The sequence below is a fragment of the Centruroides sculpturatus genome, unplaced genomic scaffold (assembly GCF_000671375.1).
Source record: "Centruroides sculpturatus isolate CEXI.00-Female unplaced genomic scaffold, Cexi_2.0 scaffold1201, whole genome shotgun sequence".
Taxonomy (NCBI): domain Eukaryota; kingdom Metazoa; phylum Arthropoda; class Arachnida; order Scorpiones; family Buthidae; genus Centruroides; species Centruroides sculpturatus.
The window spans coordinates 184,853-204,684 of NW_019385315.1; the positions used below are offsets into that span (position 1 = coordinate 184,853).

The window sequence follows — 19,832 nt, forward strand, 5'->3', positions numbered from 1 at the left end:
GTCATGACTTTTATACATGCTATAGAATCACTTATTTATTGATATTATAACGGATTTTTTTAATTATTTATAAATATTAATAATTATATATTATTTAACCTTTTAAAATGGATTTATTGCGCGTTTTATTAGATATATATATTTTTTAATTTAATTTTTAAATATGAATATCATCTCTACTTTAATTCAATCTTTTAGATAATGACTAGCTTAATTAAAAATCATTATTGGAAATTACTTTAAGAAGAATTGTCGTCTTCAAAATATCTAAAAAACACTTACATAATAATATTTATATAATTAAATATAATTCTTTAACGATAAAATAAAAATAATAATTTTTTATAATCGACGATCTGATAACATTTTGATTTTTAAAAAAATCTAATTAATTTATATGAATAGATACGTTTGATATTTAACTTTAACTTTGGTGTAACTAAAAATGGAAATTTTTAACAAAAATAACAACAAATTCATTAGAAAATGAAATTAATTAATCATTTATTTTTTGATTAAATAACATTTCTGGAATCATTAGATCCAAGATGAAATTAATAAAGTTTCGATAAACATTTTTCTATTGCTCCTTTCAGGAAAAAAGAATGATTGCTCTTTAAAAAGTTAATTGCGATGGAAACAAAATATAAGTCTACGTTAAACTAAAATATATTTCACTTTTTCTGAGTCGTTTTATGTAATTATTTAATTTAAAATCTTATTTTTAAACGAAAAACCTTTTTTAAACTTTAAAATTTACAGTGATTAATCCTTGCATCGAAGTTTATTATTTTATAAATTTTATTGCTATTTTTAGAAAGATTTTAAAGTAAATTATTTTTTAAAAATTTCTTCAATTTTATTATAAAATTATGTTAGTAAATATTCGTGCTTAAATCCTTCTGGTAATAATATTTATATATTTTCTATGTTACGTTCCAACAGTATATACATTATAAAGGGTTGTCCAAAAGTTATTTAACTACGTTTCCAACTACACTTACCTGTATAAATCGTAAAATGAATTTGTTAACGCATTGTAATTCGTGTATTGAACAAGAAGAATTTCATTTCATAGTTTTCTTTCTAAGTAATTAAGTATTTTAATCAGATACAAATTTAGTTTTACAATCAGTAACTAACTTTTTAGCTATCCTGTACAATGTTTTACAGGATGTACTGTACAATATATCTTGAAATTGCTGAAAATGATCGTAAAAGTATTAGAATTATTTAAAATTCGTTAGATTTTAGCTTAATATTAACTATTTCATAGAAATTCACACAAAAAATAGTATTTTTGCATAACTGTTGCTCTGCTTAGAAATTCTTTTGTTTATAATTCAATATAATGCATATTGTCCTTAGACTATAATGCCAGCTTTAAAATATATCTCTAAAATTTTTGTTCTACACTCTAAATTCCATCAGAATAAACTGATAAGCATTCAATAATCACAAAAATTAAACATACTTCATAAATACGTTATGAATGAAACTTACTTTACATAATCTCAGGATATTGCAGACATTTTAAGCACTTTAATAGAGTAGACTTTACAGTATATTTTACATTAATTTTTAAAACAATTTCTAAAATATGTGGCAAAAAATTCATTTATATTAAGGTCATAATTCAGCTTTCTAATTTCTACATTACATAAAAATGTTGTAGTAAATACTAACAGAGGATTCTATTTCGTTCCAAGTACGTAGAATTTCATAATATTGGAATATTGGAAAAAGTAAGTTTGTATCAGTTATTATATTTAAATGAATCAAATGGAAAGTGAAAAATGGTTTCTGAATGAATTCGAATTTCTAAAAAGTAATCAAGAAATAACACTTAATTATTATAAAATTACAATATTGATGCTGGATGATAAAGTGTGATTATAAATATTTAAATTGTTACTTCATAATATTATACAATAAAACAATATAATTATTTTTAATTAATTTAATTCAGTTTGATCCGTTGATTTTTATTCACATGACTGTTATTGAAGTATCATGCGGCAATTTAAAAAGAAATAATTTATAAAATATAAAAACGAAAGAAAATTAATTATTTTCTTCATATATCAAAGATGAATAAAGTAATTTTATAATATATATACATAGTCTATATTTATAAATGCTTATTAAGCTCTTTAATTATTTATTTAATGAAAATTAATGCTATAAATTCTATAAATTTACTATACATACAGAAAAGAAATTGAATAAATTTATAATAAACTTGTAGGGTTTTTTAAAAGATAGAACTGTAATTTATACATAAAATATTCATAATTATAGCTAATACCACACTATGAATAATTCTATATTTTTTTGAATACATTTACATTATCGGGTCATAAGCCGTTTATGTATTCTCTAATATACCTATGTAAATGAAGAGTTGTTCATCTATTACGTGTTGTACGAAAGTGTCACGTGATAAATTAACGTGAATAATTCTTTTTTAAAAACGAAATTAGATACAAATATTCGAATTATGTATTAATATTTGACGTCACTTCGAGAGGGAATAATTGCAACTAGTTCATGAGTTTTACAGATGCTACAGAATCACTTATTTAGTCCTTTTATAAAGAATTTTTAATAATTTAGCATCTTAAAATAGATCTTTTAGAGTATTTTATTAGTTATTTTTTAAAAATTTTNTATAATTAAGTATTATTGGTAAAAGGAAATTGTGATAAAAATATTAAAAACCAGAATTTCATGAATTATATACTGTTTATTCGATAAATACACTTTAAAAGATAAAGAATCGATTGTAAAGTTGATAAATTGTTTCCATTATTTTCTGTTCAACTGATACCTCTGACTTATCTTCTTATCTTTATATCTGTTCGATGTACAATTATTTTTAGTGAATCCCTAAAATAGTGTATAAAATACAGAAAAGTACTTAAAAATTGTTTTATTTATATACTTTTTAATACTTACATGAGATAGAGGGGGGAGAGAGGTTGAAAATTTACTGTTTTCGACTATTATATTATCAGGGTGACCCAAAAGTCAGTTAGTCATGTTAAGTTTTTATATGTTTTAGAATTACACTTGTCAATAAATCAAACTGATTTTAGAACAAATTAGTAAAAATATGATTGTAAAAAGTATAATGAAATATAAGGCAACAATTTAAGTTTTACAAAAGTTAACTGTCTGTTTGGCCACCTGTTAGATAAATATATTCACTATTTTCACATTAAATTTAATCAAGATCTTTTCAACTTCTTCCAGAAGTTGTTTGTATAGACATACGGACGGACAATTTGAACAATTCAATCGGTTAGATTCAGCATTGATACTGGAATGCGCGTTTAAAAAAATAGCAAAAACTTCACTAGAATTTTCAATCGAAACGTGAATTGTCCGAAAAAATTTTATCTTTTTTTTAGAAAAATCACGTTGAAATGATTTACCACGTCTTTTTTTATAACAACATCATTTAGAAAAGTTGTCGAAGCATTCAAACAATGGCAGTTTTTGGAATTTCTTTTTTTTTTTCCATTTTAGTAAAGAATCGTATTACTTAAACAGAAATTTTTTTCGATACATTTACAGTTTTTAATTTTTTTTACAAAAAATTTAATTTATAACAATTCTACACGCTTTTTTAAGATCATTTTCTTCTAAATGATGCACACAATCAATAGTTTTCATCCGTTTCCTATCAAAAAGTCGCATTATTTGATAACAGTTCAAAAACACACGCTAGAAACGTTAAAAAAAGAAAAACATATTATTTACTTTCTTATAGATAGAAAGGATCAAAGTTTCCTTCTCCATCATTTTTTATTGCCAAAGAACATCTATATAGTAAAAAAGTTTGAAGATTAATTATTTTCTCTCCATCCTCTCTACATCTAAACTATTTTCTATACAGAACAATATCTCACTTGAATCGAGTTTTACATATAAATATATATTAAAATATAATAAATTACATATAAAATATTCTTAAGATATTAATTATTTTCTCTCCAACCTCCCTACAACATCCATCCATTTCTATGCAGAACAGCATCTCACCTGTATCGAGTTTCACATCTTTCACACAAAAATTTCCTTTATAAACACTTTTTTCTTATTTTCATTTGATATTTATTTTATTTCTTAGTGTATTTACATAAATATTTTTATTTCGTGTGCCATTTTATATATAAAATTTTATTCGAAAAAAAATTTAACAAAAACACACGCATCTCCTCTGTTATATATGAATATTACATATAAAAATGCCATTGATGAATGAAACATTTTAAAAAATATTTTAAATTTCTTTGAACTTAAATCATTATAGAACAAAATAATGAAATACAGATTTTTTATGCTTTTTCGGAAGTACGCATATCGTTTGTGTATCATGATCATTATTTCTAAAACTTTAGTAAATGATACGGAAATTGTATAAAGATTTAGTAATTGGAAACTTCGAAAATGCCATTACTGAGACTACAAATTATAACTTTTTCTCTAACAAATTACATTTTTTTTATGAATCTTTTAGAAAAAAACTTTTCTTCGATTGTTTGTCTTCTTCTTCCTCTTCATCTTCTTAAACGTTTTCTATATTTAGTAACAAAGAAAATAATTTTTTTTAAAAAGTTTAATGGCATTTTTATACACCTTTGTTGATTTTCGAGTAGATTTTTTATTACCTAATAAATTTTTATTATATAATTTACGATTAGCATAGAAATTTATATCTTATAATATCTACAACATTAAAGTTTAGTCTCTAAAGATAAGTTTGAACCATCTTTTAACAAAGAAAGAGTTATAAATTGATGATTTTACTTCATTATTTACGATTAAATTTTATGATTTTATTTAATTAGTTATATATTTATTAACCATAATTTATAAGATTTTGTAATTAATTNTCATTTGATATTTATTTTATTTCTTAGTGTATTTACATAAATATTTTTATTTCGTGTGCCATTTTATATATAAAATTTTATTCGAAAAAAAATTTAACAAAAACACACGCATCTCCTCTGTTATATATGAATATTACATATAAAAATGCCATTGATGAATGAAACATTTTAAAAAATATTTTAAATTTCTTTGAACTTAAATCATTATAGAACAAAATAATGAAATACAGATTTTTTATGCTTTTTCGGAAGTACGCATATCGTTTGTGTATCATGATCATTATTTCTAAAACTTTAGTAAATGATACGGAAATTGTATAAAGATTTAGTAATTGGAAACTTCGAAAATGCCATTACTGAGACTACAAATTATAACTTTTTCTCTAACAAATTACATTTTTTTTATGAATCTTTTAGAAAAAAACTTTTCTTCGATTGTTTCTCTTCTTCTTCCTCTTCATCTTCTTAAACGTTTTCTATATTTAGTAACAAAGAAAATAATTTTTTTAAAAAAGTTTAATGGCATTTTTATACACCTTTGTTGATTTTCGAGTAGATTTTTTATTACCTAATAAATTTTTATTATATAATTTACGATTAGCATAGAAATTTATATCTTATAATATCTACAACATTAAAGTTTAGTCTCTAAAGATAAGTTTGAACCATCTTTTAACAAAGAAAGAGTTATAAATTGATGATTTTACTTCATTATTTACGATTAAATTTTATGATTTTATTTAATTAGTTATATATTTATTAACCATAATTTATAAGATTTTGTAATTAAATTAGTTAAAATAGATTTGCTTGAAAGCTAAGAGATTGCTAGGAAATTTTAAGTTGATTTAATTAAGTTATAGATTTATTTNGAAGATGGGAGAAGATAAGATGAGGTGCAGGAAAATAGTTAAAATTCTTAACAATTTTAATTACCTGGTAAGAATTTCAACTCCTTATTAAAGCAAACACGTGTAAAAATAGTTTATATAAAAATAATTCAAAATGTTGCAAATGCTCTAAATATTCAACAATTAAAATATAATATAACTTATATACATATTAGAGTTATTACTCTTAATGAATTATCATTAAGATATGTAATTTCTAATTAATTTAATACACAAACTGTTAGAATATTAAGCTAAATTCCTCATAAAATACATTAAATATATATACCCGAACATAAAATTATCATACAACAGAGAATTTAGAATGTATCCTTAAACAAGATTAATTTTTATTATTCTTTAAATTTGTTACAAAATAGAAAAAGCTTCATTTATTAATTTATAAATAAAGACGTCTTATTGATTGAATTATAAATTTATTAAATTTGATTTATAAAAAATTAAACCATAAAACTATCCAAAACCTTAAACGTTTCCAAGAAAATCCAGGAATTTTTTTGCAGCTGTTTTGAATTGGAGGAAGATGAGGATACAAATTTACTTGTAGATACTTATTGACTTCAATGAAGTGTAATTTTCTTCCTATACAATCATAACTTGTAAATCAAATTGAATATTCTGTAGATTTGTATAATAAATTTTCTAGATTTGAAACTAAATTAGACACATTGGAATGTATTCTTATCCAATCTGCATGAATGATGCAATCTATCTAGTCAGAATCTTTGTTATATCAATAAAAATATTCTCTAAAGCATTTAATTAATTAGCATTTAATTGGACTTTAAATTTAATTACACTGTAAATTTTTAATTATAATGCTAATAAAAATATATTTATTTATTTATTTATTTATTTGGTTTTATTATTCCTTTAAGGATTACATATCCTAAAAGAGGAAAAGTTTTACAAAAATATGAAAATATATTCTAAAAAAAAATTTTTATAGATTCACATTACCGAATGTTAAAAAAGTACATTTTCTAGTTTTCCAAATCAATTTTTTTCCTTTATTAAAATAAAATATTAAAATTTTCTGGTTTTGCCTTCGCTTTTTAATTTGTTTGAAAATCGAATTTAAAAAAAGAAGAAGAAAAATTCAAGATGCTTTGTTAATCTCCTCACAAGAAGCTTATTTATCTTGAATGGAGTATCAACTCCTTAAGCAATTTTTAAGTGGTTTAATCTCAGGTTAATTTACGATCGTTTAAAGTTTTTTGACAGATTATTCAAATATTTGTTTTATCAAAATTGCCTCTTTTATGCTCTATTCACACATGCTTTTTAAAAAAATATTAATACCACTTTCTTGCAGACTAGAGGCAGAAATATATTTGTAAAAAATCTATTTAGAAAATATTTATTTGTGAATTTGAACTTACATTACAGTTAAAAATTTGGAATTTTTTAAAAATATATACATAGCTTTTCTAAATTTGATTAAGTAATTATTTTGAACTATTGAATCTAATTTGAATTAAGGATATTTTAGACTATTTTTTGAATATTCTTTTGCATCAAGAAACAAGGAGGTTATCTTTAAACAAATTATTTGTAAAATCTTTTTATGTCAATTTTCAAACAGTTTCACAGTTTTCAAATTTGAGTTTTATCAAATATATATTTAAGTTTTATTATGTTATTTTTAAATTTTAGATTATATTTTGCCATTTTTGAAGTGAACAATTTTTTTTTCTTTTTGCATTAGAAATCAAGAATCCACCTATAAAAATTTTATGTGGATAATATACTCATTGATTAAAAATTTAGGAACCAAGACGATGGTGTTGGAATCGAATGTAACTTTATATTATACGAACGTTATGACGAAAGTAATAAGTGGAACAACCGAGATAGTTAAAAGAAACTTTAGTAACTTGTAAGTTCTCGTGCTTGGATATGTGCGGGCACGGCCATACGGTTGAACGCGAATACATATAGGTATCAAATTATGTTATCCTGCGACAGATTTGAAACATTCATAAGAAATCCTAGCTGTATGTGGCCGAGCATTACCTTACTGATAAAAAGCTGTTTGCAAGCTCTGCCATGAAAGGCGATACGTAAGAGCGCAGGATTTCCTTAACGTGCTGCTGTTTCCGTCAATGTCCATCGTACCACTACTAGGGATGATTGTAATACGATATGGCTCCCAGACCAGCCTACGAGCAGTGGGCAGTGTGTTGCTTAACAGCAAAGGACGGGTTAAAGGTCTTACCAGTGATCTGCACATTTAGGTCGTCCGTTTCCAAATAGAAGAAGAATTCGTCACTAAACACGATATGCTGACATTCTGTAACAGTTCGTGCAACTCTGTTACGATACTACTGCATGCAAAGACTAAGTCCATGATGTTGGGATGCTAAGGGCAGGGCTAGTAGCGGTCGCCTTGCATGCAAATATGTTTCTATTAGTTGCTTGCCAACAGACATGGTTCTATAGAGAGACTTTCAGTCTTTCTCTGGAAGAGGTACAAAAATCCATAGTAACTGGTCATTCTTGTAACGATCATGTCTGGACGTGCAGAGTTTGTCCGCTTTGTCTTATCCATTATTCCCAACACCATCTTACAATAAAGTTGGAACCTCCCAAATGACTTGCAATTCGACGAAACGGCAATCCTGCTTTCCTTAGTCCGATGATGTGTAATGTCTTTCACTGCGGCTTATAGACAGATCTAGCGTTTGAAAACATCCAAACAACAGACAAGTACACTGAAAATTGTGAACACAGTAAGCCTCTTTTTATAAAATAGTCGGGTAAGAATTTTAAAGGTCTTTGGTAGCATTACCTGACTTTGCAATCGGATCTCAACTGTAATCATTTACATACCTGAGACATAGTTTTATGTTGAGTTTTGCTGTATTCGAAGTATTTATATATGAATTTTCAAACTATCATATAATTGAAAACCTGAAATTTATTTTTAAAATATATTTAAGGGTTTTTGATAGCATTATCTTTTACCAAAGAAAAGTAAAAAAATTATATTTTTGCTAATATTTGATATAGATAGTACCATTCCCTTTCTTAAAAAACCAAGAATTGATCGTTTTCTAAAAAATTCATTTACAAAATATTTATACTAGGACATCGCACGATTTTGTCGTATCGCGATAGAATTGAAGCGGAGCCGGAAGGAAAGAAGCGATCCCTGCATCTCTTAGGCAAAGAAGAGGAGAGTCTTGTACAGTACCTGAAGATGAACTTTACACTTGCCGCCACAAAAGAGGCTAGCCTCATATCTCCAGGCCACGGGAGAAACGATCCTTGCACTGGCCATACACGGAGAGACGATCCAAGAACAAAGCAATCCCCATCGATTGCTTTGTTCTTGTGTGTTGTTCGTTTTTCGTGCCTATTGTAGGCGCGAAAAACGAACATAGGCGAAAATAGGCGCACGTAATACGGTTTTTATTTTTGACCCCTACGAATAAATTCAATTAGTGCACTCGTTGGATCAGAGAGCATAGACATTATCACTGTAATATCTTTGTATATTCAAAACGAAGTCATTTTTATTTTCCTGGATCTGTTATCTATAACAGAGCCAGGAAAGTATGGCAAGCAGTCAAAAAAAATGATCCCCCCAAGATTTAAAAATTTTTGGACTATTAACGTAACTGACTAACGCAATATGCGGGAAAATTAAATTCTGATCGGGTTTAATTTCTTTTTCTTACAGAATACACTTTATATGATTAACTGATGATAAAATAGGTCAGAAAACCAGTTTCCCGCATATTACGTTGAAATTCGCTTTTTAAAATTTAAATATAAAGTATACAAAATGGCTCAATTAAAACCGAAAGCCAATAGAATTAACTTTTAAATTTAACTTTATAGCAATAAAAATAATTCATCGTACACATTAATTCATAGAGATAATATATTGCACGTATCTTAGATGATACTATACCATTTTCGATGCATTAAATCAAAACTTTGCTTATTAAATTAAGATATAAACATCTCAATATATGTTTAAAAACATAAAAAACATTTATTTTACGAGTTTTGCATCTCTTCTACTGATAAATTGATTATTTTAATAGAAAATTTCCATGAATTATTACATTAAAGACATATACTTCATACAGATATCCAGAAAGTAAATATACGTTTAAAATAATTTTTTAATTTATAAAATTTATTACTTTATCTTAAGAAATTCCCATAAAATTCTATTTTTATTATGCACTTAAATTTTTAATTTTTTAAAAACTATTTTGCATTTAAATCTTTCAAATGTATACATTTTTTTATAGAATAAGCTTCAAATAATTAGGAATATAAAATAAAATTTTAAAAAATCTAATTATAATTAAGTATTATTGGTAAAAGGAAATTGTGATAAAAATATTAAAAACCAGAATTTCATGAATTATATACTGTTTATTCGATAAATACACTTTAAAAGATAAAGAATCGATTGTAAAGTTGATAAATTGTTTCCATTATTTTCTGTTCAACTGATACCTCTGACTTATCTTCTTATCNTTGATAAATCGTAATATTATTAAGTATTTTCGATTATTAATCCAACCTTTTTCATGTTCTGAACACAAAGATATAATTTGCCATTTCTCTGGGAGGACGCGAGCTACCAGTTGGATTATCTTCTACAGATTAACAGTAAAGAATAGGGTATCAATTCTTAATCTTTTCTTTTAATTCCTATCTATAAATTTTGGGATACTAATCTATATTTGGCACATTATTAAGGAATTAAATCATTTTCTGTTAGAGTAGGTGTGATTATCTTCTTTACTCTTCCTAAAAAGTGAGATTTTCCTAAACATCTTCGAAAAATATACTAGAGATTTCGAAAGTATTCTTGAATTTTTATGTATGAAAACATCCAATAATATCATACATAAAAATATATACATAAACATGTTCAGTACATACATTGTATTCATTATATGAATATGCACATACATTACATTTATTACATACAAGATTACATATATAAACATATCTGTATATATTACATTCATTATATAAAGCATACATACCTAAACATGTACTGTACATAAATACATGCATACATAAACACATATTATATCCATTACATAAATTATGCATAGGCTACATAAATTTTCATACACAGAAAAACACAATATTTTTATATAGGATAATTTAATATTTTTAGATATTTTCTTACTTATTTTTATATTAGAAATACAGAAAATTTGACAAATTTCAACTAACAAATGCTTTTTTAACAATCATTAATTAATTATTCATTTAAAAAGTAATCTTACAAGTTAGTAAGTAACAAAAGCATTAGTAATATAATAATAATTTTATATAAAAAAGTAAAATAAAATTCTCGACAATAAAATTTTAGAAAATGATTTTATAATATAAATCTGGAAAAAATGAATAATGATAATTTTATTTAAAAAATTTAGAATTTAACTAAATTATAACGATAATAATTCACAAACAATTAATGATTCATTTTCTCCTTCTTTATGTTTAAAAATATGTAAATATTTTATATTTCTTACTGTTTTTTAAAGAAATTTTTATTAAAAAATCTTTAGAAAGAGGAATTTACGAAACGAGAAAGAATTTCTCGCAGTTGTAATTAATTTAACTGAATAAAAATAAAAAGAAATTACTTAAGTTCATTTGTACATAATTTTTTTCACATTGAAAATAAATAAATTTAANAAATCAATTAAAATATAATTTTTACAAAAGTACTTTCCAACCTTTTTCAGCCTTTAAGCCCAAGTATACAATCTGATATTTCTTTGAGGGTGGCGAACTACCAGTTGAATAGTAATTTATTATAAAGACATGGTCACTATTATCAATATCAGCTTTTTATTGATTTTGTGTTTGAAGTAATTAATTTACACTTGAATCAATATCAAGTGAAATTTAGTAAAATAAAGCTTTTAAAATACAATTATTCACCAGTGACAAGTTCAATTAATCTGAACTTGCTATTTTCGGGACAGACAACGAGACAGCGCAAAAAATAAGTATAAAAATACAATTCTACTCTTATCACATTTCAATTTTTTTACAGACAAACAAACAGACGAACAAATTTTAAGATAAAATCTCAACTTTTTAAAGTTTCTAAAAAAATTTTAAATGTAAACTATATTACCAAATATAAAACAATGCATATATATATAATTGTCTGTCTTTTGTCCATCCGAAACTTTAAAATATTTATTTCATTAATGAATATTTTAAAATATCTCAAATATATATATCAACTCAAAAATACAATTCTGGAACAATTTCCAATGTAAAAATATGGTAATAAAATTGTTTATTTTTATATTTTTATACATATTATATCAATTTATTATATTATAATAGCTTTATTTTCAATGATACCATGTTTTGTATCAATAGTTACGGCCATTCCGAATAAACTTAATGTATAGATTTAGGTAGCAATTTATTCTTCAGGATATAAATGCAAGAATTTTTTTAAAAATATTCAAAAAAGTATAAAAAAACCACCTGCACCGAACGAGCCATCACTCTAAAAAAACATATAATTTACTTACTTTTCAAATGATCTTTACACTATAACCATATTTAAGTGTATTAAATCGCAAGATATTCTCTGAAATTCTTTTGAATAATATAAAAAAGGAATTAAATATTTAAATTTTATTAAAATTCTCGTCAAATTTTACATAATTAATTTATTTATTTCGAATTTCTGTTGCACATTTTTCAATATTTTGCTATAGGAAAACGTTACTTCCTATAAGGGTAATTATTATTATAATAACATAACGATTGTTACTATAGCAACATGTCTGTTCGAGGTTAATAAAAAAAAAATAAATGTATTTATAGAAATGTAATTTAATTACCTTCATAAATGACAGAAAATGCGATGAGCAAATCATATTCTCCGTTTAAACAATAAACAGGAAATTAGTTATTTAAACGTTTAATAATTTATTTATAAATTTATATATAATTTTATTTATTTTTTAAAAAATCTATAAATTTACTTAAATTTTTCCTATATTATGTATTAAATATATCGGGAATTTAATGTATTAAACGTGGTTTAATATATCAATACCTTCAGCGCGTAGAACGTATCGAGTTAGTTCTAAGTTTAGACGTGATCAATTATTAAAAGTTGATAAATTAGAGTTAATTAATCAAAGTTATAAAATGTAGTTTTTCGAATATTATTTTTACAAACGATCAAAAAACAATTTAGGAAGTGATTTTGCGTGATTTTTAACAATTAAACTCACTTAATTTGTTATTTTAGTTACTAGTTTATACATCCAAATAATTGTATTCTTGCCAATTGGAACATGGGGCATTTACCTTTAAATGTGTTGAGTTAAATAATAGATTTTTTTAGAATTGATATTTTTATAAAACATCGCCCCATTTTGGGTGACTTTTTTAAATATTTAAACTCATAAAATATAGCAAATAACATTGCTTTTAAATGTAAAATTGTTTAGTGTGGAGCGTAGTATCGATGATAATGATGATTACAATAATGATAATGGTAAGGGACAAAAAAATAAGTTTATTTGAATATAAAAAGACGTTTATTTAGTAAAATTTTTATATATAAATTTGAATATAAATGTTTTTTGTTCAGTTAGAAAAACGGCGAAATATTTATAACGATGATAAGGATGATGAAAGGTAAAAGATAAATCATAAAGTTAGAAGAACGTGAAAGTATGTCGATGATAGTGAGTAAATGATGATGATGGTGATGATAAAAGGTTAAAAAATATATATATATTTGAATTTAAAAAGGCATCTGTAATATTTTCAAGCAAAATTGTGCATAATTTATGCCTAAATTTACTTTAATACACGCAAAACTTTGGTTTATAGTTAAAAAAAATCTCTTTTCAAGAACACGTTACCTTGAATTATATCAAAAAATGTCTTGTTCTTTTTTTGTATTTTGTATAAGATCATATACAGTTGGTAATAAAAAATTGCATCATCTACCACTTTCTTTTACGATCTCTCATAAGAAAAGTAGATATTTTTATTTTTGAATTGCCTATATTTCTTTCCGCATTGCAGTTTATGAAGTTCCTACGAAGGAAGAAAGTAGGAAAGGAAGAAACATTTTTCAAAAAACAATAAAATATTAGCGACAGTTTGACAAAAATAAAAAGTAATTTCGTTTATATTCTTAATAAAATGCAGTGTACAAAGCTAGAAAATATGATTTCCAACGTTATAAAGTGTCATAGTTTCAGATGAAACAAATTATTTTTAGAGTTTTATTTTAGAAATGATGATCTAGAAACACAAATCCGATCAATTCTAGAACAGAAAACATTATTTTAGATTTAAAATTTGCTGGTTTTAAAAAAAAGTAAAACAGTAAATTCTTTTTTTCCCGAAGAAAATGTCTTAACAATTCGACTTTCTGGATTTTATGGCATTCACTTTAATTGTAATTATAAAGAAAATTCGATTAACTTGTTAAATTTTTATGTAAATCAGTTGACAGAAAATGTATTTTATGTTAAAAAAGTAATTTATTTTTGTCTTTTTTAAAAATTTTCTCATGATTCGTCACATAATTAAAGCCATTTACGTTCCAGGACATAACAAACTTTTAATTAGATGATAAGAATGCTATATATTAGTTAATTACTAACTTTATAGGTTTTCACCTTATCTTTAAAAGATAATGCCTAAGAATTATTTCAATAAATTAACGTAGAAAAGTATTTACAACTCGAATTTTTTAGTAAAAACTCCACCAACCTGTCGCTCGCGAGCCCCAAAGAAGCTCAAGATTAGAAAGTGACAGCTTGAAAACTATTTTTTTAAATTAGTTATATGATTATAATATTCGATTCACGTATTAACAACCAGTTGAATAGTAATTTATTATAAAGACATGGTCACTATTATCAATATCAGCTTTTTATTGATTTTGTGTTTGAAGTAATTAATTTACACTTGAATCAATATCAAGTGAAATTTAGTAAAATAAAGCTTTTAAAATACAATTATTCACCAGTGACAAGTTCAATTAATCTGAACTTGCTATTTTCGGGACAGACAACGAGACAGCGCAAAAAATAAGTATAAAAATACAATTCTACTCTTATCACATTTCAATTTTTTTACAGACAAACAAACAGACGAACAAATTTTAAGATAAAATCTCAACTTTTTAAAGTTTCTAAAAAAATTTTAAANATCGAATTACTTCTTGTCAGATTTTTGGATATTGCACGAAGGAATAAGAAAAAATACTTTAACGTGATCTACTTTCTAGAGCAGTAGTAAAATTACAGTAGTCATATTTAAATAAATAAAACCTGCAACCACATTTTATGTGTTTTTCTTATTTTTATTTATTTTCTTTTATAAAATTATACTTATAGTTTAATTATAATAAATAACTTATATATATTTATAAAAACACACATTAAATTTTAATATATAAATAACGGTGTAATATTAAGCAAAATTACAGTAGTCATATTTAAATTTAAAAAAAAACACATGACTACATTTTATACATATTTAAAAAAATTTTTTTATAAAATTCTACTTATATTTTAATTGTGATAAATAATTTATAAACATTTCTATCAAAATAAATTATATTTCGTTTTTAAATACGTAAGTAATGACGTAATTATTGAGTAAAATATACAAATGACGTAACTATTGTGCAAAAATGTAAAGAAATTAACCAGATTTTAAGAGAAAAAATGTTATTTATAATAATTACGTAAGAAAACTAAACTATACTTTAATTAAAATAAACAAAATTTATTAAAACTTATCAAGAATTTTATTAATTTTAATAGATATTCACTAATTTAAATAATGAAAAATGAAGTCATTCTCAAGGATATCGAATTATTTAAATTATTCCTGAATTTTTTATATTAATTTCTAGCTATTAAAAATTTAAATTACCGCTAAACATAATTTTTAATATCTAAAAATCTTAATTTAAAAAAACTTGTTTAAAAATATTATAAAAAATTAATTTACAACTTACCTGAATCACTAACACTGAGAATTTATATATATTAATATATATATACAACATAAAATATATAAAATAGCATATATTCACCGCATAAGCACACACTAAAGCACCTTATATTTGTTAGAATTTTATAAATTTTTATAAATATATAAGCAAAAATTACACACGGAAGTAAGGAATAAAATAAAGGAAAGCATATACACATGAAGCGATATATATGCCACAATATTTTCTTTTTTTCGTTTAAATAATATAAAAATAACGTTCATCACTTACTGATACGAACGATAAAAGACAGTATAGTTGACAGAGTCCATCCATACATGCGCAATACAGGGACTTGAGACAAACATGTAATGCTAAACACGATATATCAGTCTACTCACGTTGACAGACGTTTGAATCTTTGAGACATGGACACAGACTTTCAACACTATCGACCAAGCAGGTGTGTGTGTGTGTGGAGTGAGTATGTGTCTTTGCTGTGTTAGATACAGGTTGAGTCACTTACTAAACCTGTCGCTCCAATATCTGTTCCTTCGTTGGCTGATTTTCTAGTCACGTGTCAGCTTAATAGATGAATGGGGTGAACTCAACACTGCGCAATGATACCGGTATGTAGACACAGCTATAGGAACAATTATATCTTTTAAAAAAGAATTTTTTAAAATTTAAATTTATATTTAATTATTTTTATATTTATTTTTAATATTTTTTGTCTACATTTAATACAAATATATATTTATTTATTTATTTTAACCTAGAAACATTTCGAACAAGCAATTTCCGTTAAAAAAATAAATAAAAAATGTTTTAGTTTTTTTATATTTTTTTCTAAAAAAACACAGAAAAACATTTTAATATTGTTATTATTTTCGTCAAAATAAAACGAAAATGTGTCAGCTTATTTTAAGAATATAATAAAAATGAAATATGTTTGATAAGCAAAATGTTATTTATACTTATCAAAACACGTTTAAATTAATTAATATAATAATCGTGTAGATCAGCATAATTGTTAATTAGGTAAACAAGATTACAATAGATAATTATAATGAACAAGGTGGAAGACCAAAAACTGCTTGTTCAATTTGTAGTGTATCGAAGCTATCTAAGTGTACTGTACAATTAATGATTAAATGCCAACTAAACATAATTTGTATCTATCCATATTTATTTATTTACAGTGGCGTAGCCAGGAATTAAATGTGGTAGGAACTGACAAGTAAACTTAAATTACACCACCCATAAATGTTCTTACATCAGCAGCAATATCCAGGGGGCTGACAAGTAAACTTATATTATACTAGTCTATATATATTTTTATAGCATGAGTAGATTCAAGGATGGCCATGAAGGCAATTTCCCTGAGATTTTATTCCATGATCCACCATCGTCTTTAACGCAAACATTTTTAAAAAATTTATATTAAATTAATTAACTATTGAAATAATATTTTTCTTCATAAGAAGTTTAATTCCTATGAACTTTAAACATTAATTTATTTTTCATTAAAATTATTTTTGGGAGTTATAAGCCTTTTACTCCCTGACTACGCTAATACTTAATAATTAATTTACTTTAATTGATTTTTATTAAATAAATTTATCTTAATAGATAATAAAAATAAATATTTTTAAATATGAAAAATGTTTATTTTCTTAATATAAATAAAAAATTTCGAAATATTTTTGTACTAAAATTGATTTCTGAATCTAAAAAACAGATAAACAATATTAAAAATTTTTCTTCTTTTTCTTTAGTGATTTCATGTAAGAAATTTCATTCAATTTCTTCCTATTCATCTTTATTNATGTGTCAGCTTATTTTAAGAATATAATAAAAATGAAATATGTTTGATAAGCAAAATGTTATTTATACTTATCAAAACACGTTTAAATTAATTAATATAATAATCGTGTAGATCAGCATAATTGTTAATTAGGTAAACAAGATTACAATAGATAATTATAATGAACAAGGTGGAAGACCAAAAACTGCTTGTTCAATTTGTAGTGTATCGAAGCTATCTAAGTGTACTGTACAATTAATGATTAAATGCCAACTAAACATAATTTGTATCTATCCATATTTATTTATTTACAGTGGCGTAGCCAGGAATTAAATGTGGTAGGAACTGACAAGTAAACTTAAATTACACCACCCATAAATGTTCTTACATCAGCAGCAATATCCAGGGGGCTGACAAGTAAACTTATATTATACTAGTCTATATATATTTTTATAGCATGAGTAGATTCAAGGATGGCCATGAAGGCAATTTCCCTGAGATTTTATTCCATGATCCACCATCGTCTTTAACGCAAACATTTTTAAAAAATTTATATTAAATTAATTAACTATTGAAATAATATTTTTCTTCATAAGAAGTTTAATTCCTATGAACTTTAAACATTAATTTATTTTTCATTAAAATTATTTTTGGGAGTTATAAGCCTTTTACTCCCTGACTACGCTAATACTTAATAATTAATTTACTTTAATTGATTTTTATTAAATAAATTTATCTTAATAGATAATAAAAATAAATATTTTTAAATATGAAAAATGTTTATTTTCTTAATATAAATAAAAAATTTCGAAATATTTTTGTACTAAAATTGATTTCTGAATCTAAAAAACAGATAAACAATATTAAAAATTTTTCTTCTTTTTCTTTAGTGATTTCATGTAAGAAATTTCATTCAATTTCTTCCTATTCATCTTTATTCCTTTTCAATTTGTTCAATCTAACAATCATCAATTCTGTTATGAGAAATTTTTTGAAAAAATTTTGATCGTTTCTCTGTGACATTAACTTTAAAAAATTTTAAAAATATTTTATAAACGTGCTCGAAATTTCAAGTTGAAATATATTTAAGTTTTATGTTTAGCAGTAAACAGCGCTTGATGAACATACTCGTGTATATATATATATATATATGCATGTAAATTAAATGTTTACATGTGTACACACATAAGTATATGTGAACATTTTACAATGCTGGACAGAAAAAGTGAAACATCCAGAAGGTGTCATTGGAAGTTTATTAAATGCACAATAAGAGACCAAACACATGGTAAGTAAATGATGTGTAAAGTAAATTTTTTAAAGTTAGAAATCACCTGCTGGTCCATAGGCTGGAGGATAGGGGTGGTGTTGGGTGGTAGGTAGAGGACCTTAATGAAGTTGAACTCATCAAAGATATCATTTTCAAGACCAAGGGGTGAGCAGGGGCATTGTCAAGGATAAGTAAACATCTCAGAGGCAGGTTGTTTTCCAGCAAATATTTCTTGACAGCTGGACCAAAGACCAGATTTACCCATTCAACAAAAAATGGTCGAGTAACCCAAGCCTTTGAATTTGCCTTCCACATAACTTGGAGTTTCTCCTTTAGTACATTATGGGCCTTAAATGCTCGAGGATTTTCAGAATGCTACACCAACAAAGGCTTGATTTTACAATCCCCACTGACATTAGCACAAAGGGCTAGAGTAAGGCGGTCCTTCATGGTTTTATGGCCTGGCATTTTTCTTTCTTCTGCTGTTATGTATGTCTGGCAGGGCATTTTTTTCCAAGAGAGGGTGGTTTCATCACAATTAAAAACTTGCTGTGGGATGTAACCTTCATTTGCAATCAGTTCTTCAAATTGCTTGCAAAACTCCTCGGCTGCCTTTCTGTCCGAACTCGTTGCCTCACCATGCTGTTTCACCGAATGTATTCCGGTGCGTTTCCAAAATGTTTCGAACCAGCCATGAGAAGCTTTGAAGTCGGTTACCTCAGCCGAGCTTTCACCCCCCTGGTCTTTCAAATCACTGAAAATGGAAGTGGCTTTCTCACAAATTATTGTTTCTGTGATCATATCTCCTGTTATTTCCTTCTCTTTTATCCACAACAATAAAAGCTTCTCCATCTCATCATATCTAGCTGTCCTTTTCTTTGAAATTGTTGTGAGCCCTTTCGAAGGATTCACTGCCTTTATTGCTACCTCCTGCTTGATGATCGTACTGATC

General features: G+C 24.9%; 1 protein-coding gene across 1 annotated transcript in view; it reads right to left on the reverse strand.

Moving 5' to 3' along the window:
* LOC111637536 (limbic system-associated membrane protein-like) overlaps window positions 1–19,832 on the reverse strand; it is a 73,842-nt gene that overhangs the window by 36,422 nt on the left and 17,588 nt on the right. The window contains exon 2 of the mRNA XM_023383044.1: window positions 16,095–16,446. Coding sequence (XP_023238812.1) covers window positions 16,095–16,143 — 49 coding nt within the window. The 5' untranslated portion in view covers window positions 16,144–16,446. The remainder of the gene's footprint in view (window positions 1–16,094; window positions 16,447–19,832) is intronic.